The sequence below is a fragment of the Antennarius striatus genome, chromosome 12, assembly GCF_040054535.1.
Source record: "Antennarius striatus isolate MH-2024 chromosome 12, ASM4005453v1, whole genome shotgun sequence".
Lineage (NCBI taxonomy): Eukaryota > Metazoa > Chordata > Actinopteri > Lophiiformes > Antennariidae > Antennarius > Antennarius striatus.
The window spans coordinates 21,493,959-21,505,804 of record NC_090787.1 but is presented as its reverse complement, the minus strand read 5'-3'; the positions used below and the strand labels follow the sequence as shown (position 1 = coordinate 21,505,804).

General features: G+C 47.2%; 1 protein-coding gene across 3 annotated transcripts; it reads left to right on the top strand.

Annotated features, from left to right (window-relative positions):
• Positions 1 to 1,527: 1,527 nt before the first annotated feature.
• On the top strand, positions 1,528 to 11,810 carry upf3a (UPF3A regulator of nonsense mediated mRNA decay). Of its 3 annotated transcripts, none has more exons than XM_068330023.1 (10): positions 1,528 to 1,711; positions 5,646 to 5,752; positions 5,847 to 5,953; positions 6,160 to 6,258; positions 6,373 to 6,483; positions 6,592 to 6,647; positions 6,731 to 6,889; positions 6,970 to 7,103; positions 7,547 to 7,847; positions 10,314 to 11,810. In XM_068330023.1, the coding sequence occupies exons 1-10, from the start codon at positions 1,574 to 1,576 to the stop codon at positions 10,488 to 10,490; spliced, it is 1,389 nt and encodes a 462-aa protein (XP_068186124.1). In that variant the 5' UTR covers positions 1,528 to 1,573; the 3' UTR covers positions 10,491 to 11,810. The 3 variants fall into 3 exon arrangements, with proteins under 3 accessions (XP_068186124.1, XP_068186123.1, XP_068186125.1); XM_068330022.1 differs by having other exon boundaries at positions 7,544 to 7,847; XM_068330024.1 differs by having other exon boundaries at positions 1,531 to 1,711; positions 7,544 to 7,835; positions 10,314 to 11,808.
• The last annotated feature ends 36 nt before the right edge of the window (positions 11,811 to 11,846 follow it).

Sequence of the window (11,846 nt, the reverse complement as noted above, 5' to 3'; positions counted from 1 at the left end):
AACTTGTTGTGATACTGATGCTGATCTGCAGAAAGAACATCAGCCTTACGTGTGAAGGTGAGCTGGGGGGGTTCAGGGTCTCTTTTTCATTTTAATTTAAAAACATTTTACATTTTCATCTACCATCAAATTTTGCAAAACTGTTTCAAATAAGTAAAGATTTCATGAAATCCCCCCCCCCCCCAGTACTCCAGATCTAAATTTCACATCCAAACAGATCCCTCCCAGGAGGAGCTGAGGTGCGTTCAGGTCCCTTCAGGGCGGAGTGAGCCCCCCCCCATCCCGTCCCTGACCTCCGCGGGGGCAGACGCGTCTCTGTGGGGGTCCCTCCAGGAGAGATGGGCTGTACTCCGTCTCAGTCAGCCGGCATTTACAGCCGAGACGCGGTGTGCCGGGACCTGGACACCAGCTCCACCTTCCTGCCCCCCGTCCAGAGCTCCGTGTCCGGCTCGGAGGACCCGCGGCGGGGCGCGGAGCCCGGCGGCGGCGGACGGGCGTTCCTCCACGGTGAGTCCGGTCCGGGTGGATTTCTCTGACCGTCAGTCGATCTCTCCCCGTGTGTTGAAGTCACTCTGGAGCTTTCCTCACCGCAGTTCCCGGTCGAGGCGTCCGCGGGCGGTCCGTCAGCCAGTCCTCCCTCCGGGACCACTGGGGCTCCGGCAGCGAGGCTCCCGGTCTGGCGGGGCTCAGCCCGACCCCGACCCCGGACCCGGACCCGGACCCGGAGCCCGGGTGCTGAGGGTCGAATTAACCCAAACACTGTGATCATGTTGTTCCAGATTGATATCAGTGCTGTTTGTATTGATCAGAATATTGATTGATTGATTGATTGACTGTGGATCTGTTGTGATACAGGCTGATCAAGTGATCGATGGTCCATATTAACACTTTCATGTATTGTGTGTAAGAACATCAATGATTGTTATTATGATTAATAAAATTAAACCCTAACCCAGAGATTCAATCAACTAATTGATTTTGTGTAACATATTTTTCCTGGAGTTGGAAACGAAAAAGAAAATCGATACTTCTCTCCTCTGCCGAGTGAGAATCAGTCCGTTCCTAAAAGCTGTCAGGAGGTGTGAAGAAGACTGTTCTTTGTGGTAGCTGGTATAATCCCGTTAATGATCACAGCAAGGACGGGGTCACCTGTGTTAATGGGGGTCACCTGTGTCAATGATCCTCACAGCTGCTGGAAACCATTTTGATAACTCTAGATTCATGAAGTTATACCTCCTCACGTATATTTCCTGTAATCCACCACATGTTTCACTACCTGGTCTAATATAGAAAATCAATTATCCAGAGTCGGGTTCTGATCAGGTCCAAACGTATCAGTTGTTCCTCGGTGTCAGAGGACACACTGAGGTGTGGAGGTCTCTCTGTCTTTATTCTCGTTTAACATTCATTTTCTAGCTATAATAACGATAATTGCCCCCTCTTGCCCCCTCTTGCCCCCCCGTCTCACTCCTGTGACAGCAGCCAGAACAGCGAAGCCGCGTTTATGACGTCAGTCTGCTCTCGCGATATCACGTGTTCTCGCGAGAGCTCCGAGCCGAGAGGAGATGGAGCGATGAGGTCCGACAAAGACCAGGTCCCGGTGGGCAGGGAGAGGACCGTGGAGCTGCCCCCCAGAGACGCCCCGGGGGGACAGGAGAGCACCTCTGGTGCCCTGAAGCACAAAGACGACAAGAAGGAAGTTTTCACCAAGGTGGGTGTCGGAGCGGGATGGGGGGGTCCTCCAACATGGAGGCGGGACGGATCAGCACCGCGGACAGCGGCCGGGAGGACCGGCCGGCTTCACGGCCGTGTCGCGGGTTCCTCCAGGCGGTCAGCTGCGCGTTCACCTCCCGTGTGTTTCCTCGTGGATGTGAACGGGACTGTGTCGGTAAACGGTGCCCCCCCCCATGTTCCGGCTCCATGTTGATGCCTGATGGGGTGGTGCGTTCAGGGACCGCAGGAGAGAAACCTCCGTAATGACGGTGACGGTTCTCACTGTTACTAACAGATGTCCTCCTCTTGTTTTATGGTCACAGCCAGGTCCCGGGAAGAGCAGCAAATCGATCTCAAAGAAGTAAAAAAAAAAAAAACAATTTCAGATTTTCATCAATATCCGAATTCCACCCACACTTTTGCTAAAGATAATCAGTATTCATTCATTCATTCATTCATTCATTCATTGATCGTCTACCACTTCATCCACTGTGGCGGGTCGTGGGGAGCTGGAGTCTATCCCAGCTGACTGAGGGTGTGAGGCGGGGGACACTCTGGGCGTGACGCCAGTGCGCCGCTGATATACTCAGGACTTGTTTTCTGACCCAGGTCAAAGCTGACCTACTTCTGCTCTTGGATAATACAAAAGTTTCTGCTTTAATCTACTTGCTTTATTTGACCAAATGAATAAGTTATTGAATATACCTCTATAGTAATGTTTTAGGTGCCATTGTAAGAATACTTCAGAATTCTTCCTATTAAATTTACTTTTAGGACTTTCCACTTACTAACATTTTTTTGAATTCTTTCACAACTCACTCACTCGTGCCCATTATGCCGTGTGGCACATGGGGCAGCTACGAAGGATCGCCACGCCTGTCGGTTTTGGGCCAGCTTCCGGATGGTACCCCACGTCTGCTGCATGTTCTTGAGCTCCGCCTCCACAGTCCGGCGCCAGGTGTTTCTAGGCCTTCCTCTTTTGCACTTCCCCTCTGGCGTCCAATGAAGGGCTGTGTGGGTGATACTGTCCTGCTCTTTCCTCATGACGTGTCCAATCCATCTCCATCGCCTCCGCGTGATGATGGTCTCCATGCTCTCTTGCTTGCAGCGGGCTAGTAGTTGTTGGTTGGAGATGGTGTTAGGCCAGAAGATACGCAGGATTCTCCTGAGGTTCTTGGTGTGGAAGACTGACAGCCTGGTGATATCGCTCTCTGACATCCTCCAACACTGTGTACAGTAGGGTGGACAGTACACAGCTCTGGTAAATCCTCAGCTTGGTCTTGGTTCTGTACTGGGAGGACCTCCACACGTTGTTCAGCATACGGAAGATGTTTCTGGCTTTGTTGAGACGGTTCCTGATGTCACTACCCGCTCCTCCATCATGCCTGACTGTGCTGCCCAGGTAGGTAAACTCCTCAGTTGTTAGCAGGTCTTCTCCGTTCACTTGAACTGGTGCTGGGTTGGAAACACTCAGCAGCATCACTTCTGTCTTCTTCTGGTTGATCTTCATGCCCACTTGGTGTGGTCTTCTCCTGCATGTGTTGGTGGGTATGGGAGACCAGGGCCAGATCATCTGCAAAGTAGAGGTCTTCCAGCACCGAGAAGAGGGTCCACCTGATGCCATGTGACTTGTCTTCTGTTGTACGTCTCATCACCCAGTCGATGGTCATGTTGAAGAGAAGCGCTGACATTGTACAACCTTGAGTGACGCCGGTCTTCACTTCATAGGTGGTACCACTGTTCCCTACTCTGCATGTGAAGCTGCTGTAAAAACTTTTGATGACGTCGACTATCTGCTGTGGTATTCCGTAGCTTCGGAGGATGCACCAGAGACTTTCCCAGTGCACGCTGTCAAAAGCCTTCTCAAAGTCTACGAGGTTGATGTAGAGTTGTCTTTGCCTTTCTGTGCACTGCTCTATGATGTTCCGCAATGGGAAGATCTGGTCTGTGCTTCCCTTTCCTTTCCAGAACCCTGCCTGCTCTGCTCTCAGTTGTTGGTCCACTATGTCGGCGAAATGCTGGATGGTGATCTTGGCCAGGATCTTGCTGGGAACGGACATTAGGGTGATTCCTCGCCAGTTGTTGCAGTTGTTGAAGGCGTCTTTCTTCATGATCTTTACAATGACTCCCTCTGTCCAGTCATGGGGTAGTTTCTTCACCTCCCAGATGTTCTTAAAGATTGACCGTAGCTGGTCTGCTGTTAACTGTGGATCTGTTTTAAAGAGTTCTCCTGTATATTTGCCTCTCTTGATGGTGGTGGTCTGTTCAGGACCTCGCTGAAGTGTTCTGTCCATCGTGCGTCTTGTTCAGCTTCTGTCGTGAGTAGTCGCCCCTGTTTGTCCATGATGGGTGCATCAGTTCCTCCTCTGTACCTGCTGCATACCATCATAGTGATCTTGTACACCCTGCTTTGCTCTCCTCTGCTTGCCTGGTCGTCTATGTGTTTCCTCTTGTCTGCTCGTCTTCCTTTTCACTGCTCTGTTCGCCTCCCTGAACTGTTGCACGTATCTCTCTTTCAACCGCTCTGATTTGGCCTCAACGACTTTCTTCTTGAGGGTTCTTCTGTTTTCAATGGCTTGCCAGGTATTGTCGGTGATCCACTCCTTCCCCTTCCTCTGCTTGGTTCCAAGGCAGGCTTCACAGGTCTGCTGGTATACTGTCTTGAACTGCTGCCACTTGATATTGATGCTTCCTGTGTCTGGCTGTGTCTGGTCTTCTGCTTCTGCTAGGACCTGGAAACGGTTCTTCAGCTGGAGGATGAAGGCACTCTTCACTTTGTGGTCCCACAGTTTTTCCACATCATATCGCTGTCGTCCCCTTGGACTGGCTCTGGTCCTCCTCAGCTTCAACTTCAGTGCTGCGGTGACAAGGTGGTGGTCACTTCCCACGTCAGGTCCTCTTCTCACTGGGACATCTAGCAGAGATCGCCTCCACATACCGTTAATCATCGAGTGGTCGATCTGGTTCTTGTCTCTTCCATTGGGGGAGTACCAGGTCAGTTTGTGGATGTCTCGGTGTGGGAAGTGTCCCTCCAATGACAAAATCATAGGTGGTGCAGATGTCTCTCCTGTGGTGGTTGTAGGCCTGCCTGATCCTGTCCATCTGCTCTCACTAATTCCCAGGACATGCAGGTTGTCTCATCTCGGCTGTGACCTGTGCCAGCTTTCCTGTCTCGTACGTGGTCCGCACGCTCCAGAATCCTTCTCTTGTCTTGGATTTGGTGCTCATGACTTCCGTCTTCCTGTCAGTGGCTTCCTTTCGGCTTTCACCACTGTCATTCATACGAGTAACTTGCGATAACTCTGAAAGCCCGTCACACCCAGGAGTGTTGAGTTTCTTCGTTGCCGTTTCCGTTTCACAAGTGGAAGACAGTTATCTTTGTATAACTGGGTATTGTCGTGGCTGATATAAGGTCTAAGGTCTCTGCTGCAGTGAAAAAACACGTGGTGACATTAACTCGTAAGCTACCTCGCCATAGGCTGACATTTCTGATTAGAATGCGGAAATGTAAACAACACTCACTTTTCCTGCGGCCCACAAACCTCTCACTTCCACTTCAAACAGAAAGAGGAAGTCAAACTGGAAACCAGTGGCGGTGGAGGGAAGTGAAATACTTTAAAAATCAGTCTCACACATTCTGTCAAACTGAGTTCATGTTTACGACTACTCCGTGTTTTTTGGAATGTAATATTTCCTTTGAATTAAAGGATTTTCTGTACTTTGTGCATCATTCTAGATGTATTGTTCCAAAAATCAGCCGTTTTTCTGATGTATTTCATGTTTTCAAGCTTTACGATCTACATTACCATTAAAAATACTGGTCTGAACTGGACTACATCTTAAAAGACGAACCATCTTTTCAATTATGAACTGTCTGAACGACCAACAACATTTCTGTTTTACTGGAATCACAAATGAGTTCCTGCTCACAGGTGGTGCTCAGACGACTTCCACCCAACCTATCCAAGGAGCAGCTGGAGGAGCAGCTCAGCCCCCTCCCCCCCTACGACTATTTTGAGTTCTTTCAAGCTGATCAAAGGTAATCGAGCTATTCTACCTAATCAATACATGATTTACACACTGCTTTATCTTAGAATGTTGGTTTCTCCCCCTTTCTATTTCTCTGTCCACAGTCTGTACCCCCACCTGTTCTCCAGAGCGTACATCAATTTTAGGAACCCTGAGGACATCCTGCTGTTCAGGGACCGATTTGATGGCTATGTCTTCATTGATAACAAAGGTATTGTTTCATTTTGTTTAATCAAAGGCTCATTTGTTAGCATTTAATCCGCTCTGTTAGATTAAATGCTAACAAATGAGGATATTTGTTTAGTAGCTGAAAGCTGAATTTTATGGACAGAGAAGAGAGAGGGGGCTTTAGATAACGTCACTATTATCTGGTTGCTGGTGTGTTAAATGTTGGTTTCTATCTCAATGTTTACTCAGGCCAGGAATACCCTGCAGTGGTGGAGTTTGCCCCCTTCCAGAAAATATCCAAGAAGAAGCTGAAAAAGAAAGATGCTAAAGCTGGCAGCATTGAAGAAGGTCAATATATTCTCGTGTATTGATTTAAAATGAACTTAAAATTGTTATCATTTTTTTTGGATGATCAATTCTACATTGATTTAGTTAATAATCTTGATCATTTAACTCTTCCAGACCCAGAATATAAGCGCTTCTTGGAGAATTACTCCTGTGATGAGGAGAAGTCGATGGCCAACCCGGAGACGCTGCTGGGAGAAATAGAGGCCAAAACCAGGGAGCTCATCGGTACCGAGAGTTATTGTCCTGTCAGTCACAAAATGAGCATCAGTACTCAGATCTGTGTAACACACTACTGCTACCCTGTGTCTGCTTCTCTCCCTCTCATGGATTCAGCCAAACGGACAACGCCTCTGTTAGAGTACATCAAAAATAAGAAAATCGAAAAACAGGTTAGAAAAAGCACATCAAAAATAAGACCGCAGCAACACACTTTTAAAGAATCTGGTGTGATACTCCATATATGAATTTACAGAGGATAAGGGAGGAGAAGAGAGAGGAGAGGAGGAGAAGAGAGCTGGAGAAGAAACGGCAGAGGGAGGAGGAGAAGAGGAAGCGACGAGAGGAGGAGAGACGCAAGAGAAAAGAGGCAGAAAAGCAGAAGAAGCTGTCGGATAAAGACATCAAGATAAAGGTGAAGCTGTCAGCAGAGTTCACAGTAAACAGGTTTAAATGTACAACCTCTTGTGTCTTACATCGTCTGCGCTGCTACAGCTCCTGAAGAAGAGTGACAGGGATGACGACGTGGACTCAGATCGAATGAGGGACAAGAGTGACGCCGGGGAGGCAGAGAGGGGCAAATGGGAGAAAGCTGGGGGGCAGATGAAGTCAAAGGACTGCAAAGAGAAGTAAGAGAAACATCCTTTCCCCAGGGAATGGTGAATGAGAAAATAAAAATTTGTTTCCACTTATTCACTTGATTTACTAGAGGATAATGTATGATTTAGAATTTTACAAACTCAAATAGCTCTAATCCAATCACTCGTGATGCGGTTTTCAGGTCTCCGTGGAAACAAATGGTTTTGAATTGTTTCTCTAAAAAAAAAAGACAATATTGTGTTTTAAAAATCTTGATATATTCAGAAGAACACAGTTAACTTGTCCCCTATAGGTGAAATAATGTCAAAGGTGAATATTTATCTGTATGTTAAGGCAGAGGGAGTCACAGTGGTGCAGTAGACGAGACAGTGGCCCAAATGGGTGGGTAGATGTTAAGGTAGTTGGAACTTAGCAACAAAATGTGCAGTAACTATGAATTTCCCATCTGTGCAATATCCCTCCTGACCAGCAGGGGGCAGCAGGAGAGCGACAAAGAGCAGCGGGAGCAACAAGGACGCAGACAAAGAGACAAAGACCACCGCGGGAAGGATGAGGAGAGGAAGAGACAGCGACACCACTACGAGTTTGAAAAGTTCATGCGCCGCAAAGACGAGACCAAGTGGGGGAAGGGCTACTGCCAGGACCGCGCCAAGAAGGAGGGGCACCATCACGGATACCCCTACTGCCCCGACGCTGGAGACAAACTGGGGCAAGAAGACAGGGATGAGCTGGGTAACAGGAAGGAACGCCTCAGAAACAAGGTGAGCGAGAAGGTGAGCACGAGCTGGGGGGAGAAGGGGGCAACAAATGTCTTTGGTGTGGGTCTGTGGGTGTTTGTGTGGTTCTGTGGGTGTTTGTGTGGTTCTGTGGTTCTGTGGATGTTTGTGTGGTTCTGTGGTTCTGTGGGTGTTGTGTGGTTCTGTGGGTGTTTGTGTGTTTCTGTGGGTGTTTGTGTGGTTCTGTGGGTGTTGTGTGGTTCTGTGGGTGTTTGTGTGTTTCTGTGGGTGTTTGTGTGGTTCTGTGGGTGTTTGTGTGGGTCTGTGGGTGTTTTTGTGGTTCTGTGGGTGGTTCTGTGGTTCTGTGGGTGTTTGTGTGGGTCTGTGGGTGTTTTTGTGGTTCTGTGGGTGTTTGTGTGGTTCTGTGGGTGTTTGTGTGGTTCTGTGGGTGTTTGTGTGGGTCTGTGGGTGTTTGTGTGGTTCTGTGGGTGTTTGTGTGGTTCTGTGGGTGTTTGTGTGGTTCTGTGGGTGTTTGTGTGGTTCTGTGGTTCTGTGGATGTTTGTGTGGTTCTGTGGTTCTGTGGGTGTTGTGTGGGTCTGTGGGTGTTTGTGTGTTTCTGTGGGTGTTTCTGTGTTTCTGTGGGTGGTTCTGTGGTTCTGTGGGTGTTTGTGTGGGTCTGTGGGTGTTTTTGTGGTTCTGTGGGTGTTTGTGTGGTTCTGTGGGTGTTTGTGTGGTTCTGTGGTTCTGTGGGTGTTTGTGTGGTTCTGTGGGTGTTTGTGTGGTTCTGTGGGTGTTTGTGTGGGTCTGTGGGTGTTTGTGTGGTTCTGTGGGTGTTTGTGTGGTTCTGTGGGTGTTTGTGTGGTTCTGTGGGTGTTTGTGTGGTTCTGTGGTTCTGTGGGTGTTTGTGTGGTTTTGTGGGTGTTTGTGTGGTTCTGTGGGTGTTTGTGTGGTTCTGTGGTTCTGTGGATGTTTGTGTGGTTCTGTGGTTCTGTGGGTGTTGTGTGGGTCTGTGGGTGTTTGTGTGTTTCTGTGGGTGTTTCTGTGTTTCTGTGGGTGGTTCTGTGGTTCTGTGGGTGTTTGTGTGGGTCTGTGGGTGTTTGTGTGGTTCTGTGGGTGTTTGTGTGGTTCTGTGGGTGTTTGTGTGGTTCTGTGGGTGTTTGTGTGGTTCTGTGGGTGTTTGTGTGGTTCTGTGGGTGTTTGTGTGGTTCTGTGGGTGTTTGTGTGGTTCTGTGGGTGTTTGTGTGGTTCTGTGGTTCTGTGGGTGTTTGTGTGGTTCTGTGGGTGTCTGTGTGGTTCTGTGGTTCTGTGGGTGTTTGTGTGGTTCTGTGGTTCTGTGGGTGTTTGTGTGGTTCTGTGGTTCTGTGGGTGTTGTGTGGTTCTGTGGGTGTTTGTGTGGTTCTGTGGGTGTTTGTGTGGTTCTGTGGTTCTGTGGGTGTTTGTGTGGTTCTGTGGGTGTTTGTGTGGTTCTGTGGTTCTGTGGGTGTTTGTGTGTTTCTGTGGGTGTTTGTGTGGTTCTGTGGGTGTTTGTGTGGTTCTGTGGTTTGTTGACCTCCCGTGAAGCGGTGACGTGTTGTTACTGTCAGTGTGTGTGTCCGTCCATTAGTCCACCAAACACCGTCACAACCGCAGATAGAAAGAAACAAAGAGCACATGACTGGGGCAGCAAAGGGGATGAGGATGAGATGATGACCTTGACCTTGAAAAACTAGGTCGAGGTTCAATTTTCACTTTTATACCTTTTTAGGTACACATCTCTGAAACCTGATGAGATACAATCACAGAACAAAAAGCAACATTTTCAGGAAGCCAGAGGCTCAAAAATGTGAGGGTGTGGCAGGATGTTGCATCTCTGACTGCCTGGTTGTTGTTTGATGTCTGGTTCTCTACAGATGATTATCGGCTCAGAGAAGCAAAATCTCTTTGTTTTCAGTATATTTATGTAAAGAACACAGTTTTTTTTGTCAGAGTCTTGATTAATTAAGTGAAAATCTTAAAGCCAGCATAAAGAAGCTTTCCTATGTGTTTATATGTAATAGCAGCAGTGTAACAACAAAAAATGTAGAAACGCACCACTGTGTATTTTGTCATATGAAAATGACAGCCCGTACTTCTTCCTGTCTGAATTGATGCCAATCTTGATTTTAAGCAGAGATACAAACTACTGCCCCCATCAGTAGTTGTCCCACACATGGACCGGAATGACCTCTGATGACATCATCATGTGGGACGGCAGCCCACTGTCCAGTCAGAGCGATGATGTGTGACAATGTTCACTCTCACCCACTGAACTCACCTGGACATTATTCTCACAACCCATCAGTCTAAGTCCCTCAGCTCATAGTCCACCTGTCCCAGGTGGTGTTACTGATTCAACACCTACATGAACATCACAGCTGCCATTGGTCGACAGGCTGAACGGGAGGCGACAGAACTGGAACCCCCTGAGAACGGTGCTGAACGTCTCTGCGGGGATGAATCCGTTCATTGTATGTGACGTGTGTCCCCCCCCCCGCTCTCTGCAGGACCGTCCCGCCATGCAGCTCTACCAGCCCGGCGCACGCAACAGGAAGCGCATGAGTTCTGCAGGCAAAGGCTACGACTGCATACCTTTGGGCCACTCCCCTGAACCCGGGTCAGACCGCTGCTATGAGGTCGGCTCTGGGATGGAGCCGGGGTTCGACAGCAAAGACGAGCAATGAGCAGTCGGGACATCATTCATTTAGAAAGAGAGCAGCTAATTCTTCTGCATTGGATGTAGTACAATTGAGAACACTGAATACCATTTAAGGATTTATATCAAGTTTATTAAATATTATAAAACTTTTAACTGTCTCGCTGGTAAGTCAGAAAGCATCCTGAGGGCATGTGTTGAATTATTTATTCTTGGAATAAACCACGTAAAAACATAGAGACCAGGAGTCACTTTTATAACAGCACAACTAATTAATATTTAGTTCAGATTCAAAGATTGATATTTTTATTGCATTTTAAAGCGTGCTGCTCCCTGCTGGGTGTCAGTTTGATGTAAGCTTCGTTCACAGGACGGAGTCCCGTGCCAGTCCTTGTGATCGTCTCGTCTTGTTCCTATAAAAGGCAGCTCATGTTTGACCGTTTGAAGACGTCCCCTTTATTCTCTGTAGAGCCTCTTGTTTAAGCCTCTGTGGATTCTGTTCAACCTGAATGTCTGGAGAAATCCTACAGACTTTATTCAAACAAACTGAAGATGAACTCAAACAAAAATTCATGAGGAATCCCTGGTGTGTTTTTCCTCATAAAGGAATTTCTTTCCCCCATATTTGTATGTGTTCAATCTATCTAATGTTACACAACTGATTGAATGACGTTTTTGTGAGCAAAACTTTGTACATGATTATCCATAAGCTATGAAGAACATTTGTATAATGTATTTCCCTTAAATAAAATAATAGAGTTGTAAAGTATGATGCAGATTATTACATTTTCTATACTGTGTACATGTTTTCTGCTCTCAGATGTCATGGAAAGTCACAAGCGTTGGTGAAACCGTCCAATCATTCCTCTTGCATCATTTTCTTTTTGCTGTAGAAAAAGAACGTTCCTCAATCGTTAGAAGTTACTGTTTTAGTCATTGTGGTAATTCTGTGACAGTTTGTGGACAGTGGCACACCCCATTGCACACATGTACAAGAGACAGATATGAGTCTATCAGAGCAAACATAATATCACAGGAAGTAGGCATCCAGGACATTTATGATATTCAGAGTACGTTTAAATCTTATTTTAATGAAATATTACTTGTGATCACAATGAAGGTAAACAACTGTAAGACAAAAACAAGCAGGTCACACGTTGTCAAACTGTCACCCACATAAAGCAGAACTATCATAACAGGAAGCCCAGGGTATAACAACACATCCCATCAATCTTGTGAGCAGTGAGTTCAAATCTGGAGTGTTGACTTCACTCGAAAACAACTTCATGCTTTTTCAGATCCAGACATGAAGGGAACATAGATAGTAGCCCCCATACAGAAATTAAAATAAAATAAAATGTAGAAAAAAAATTAAAAACCTAAA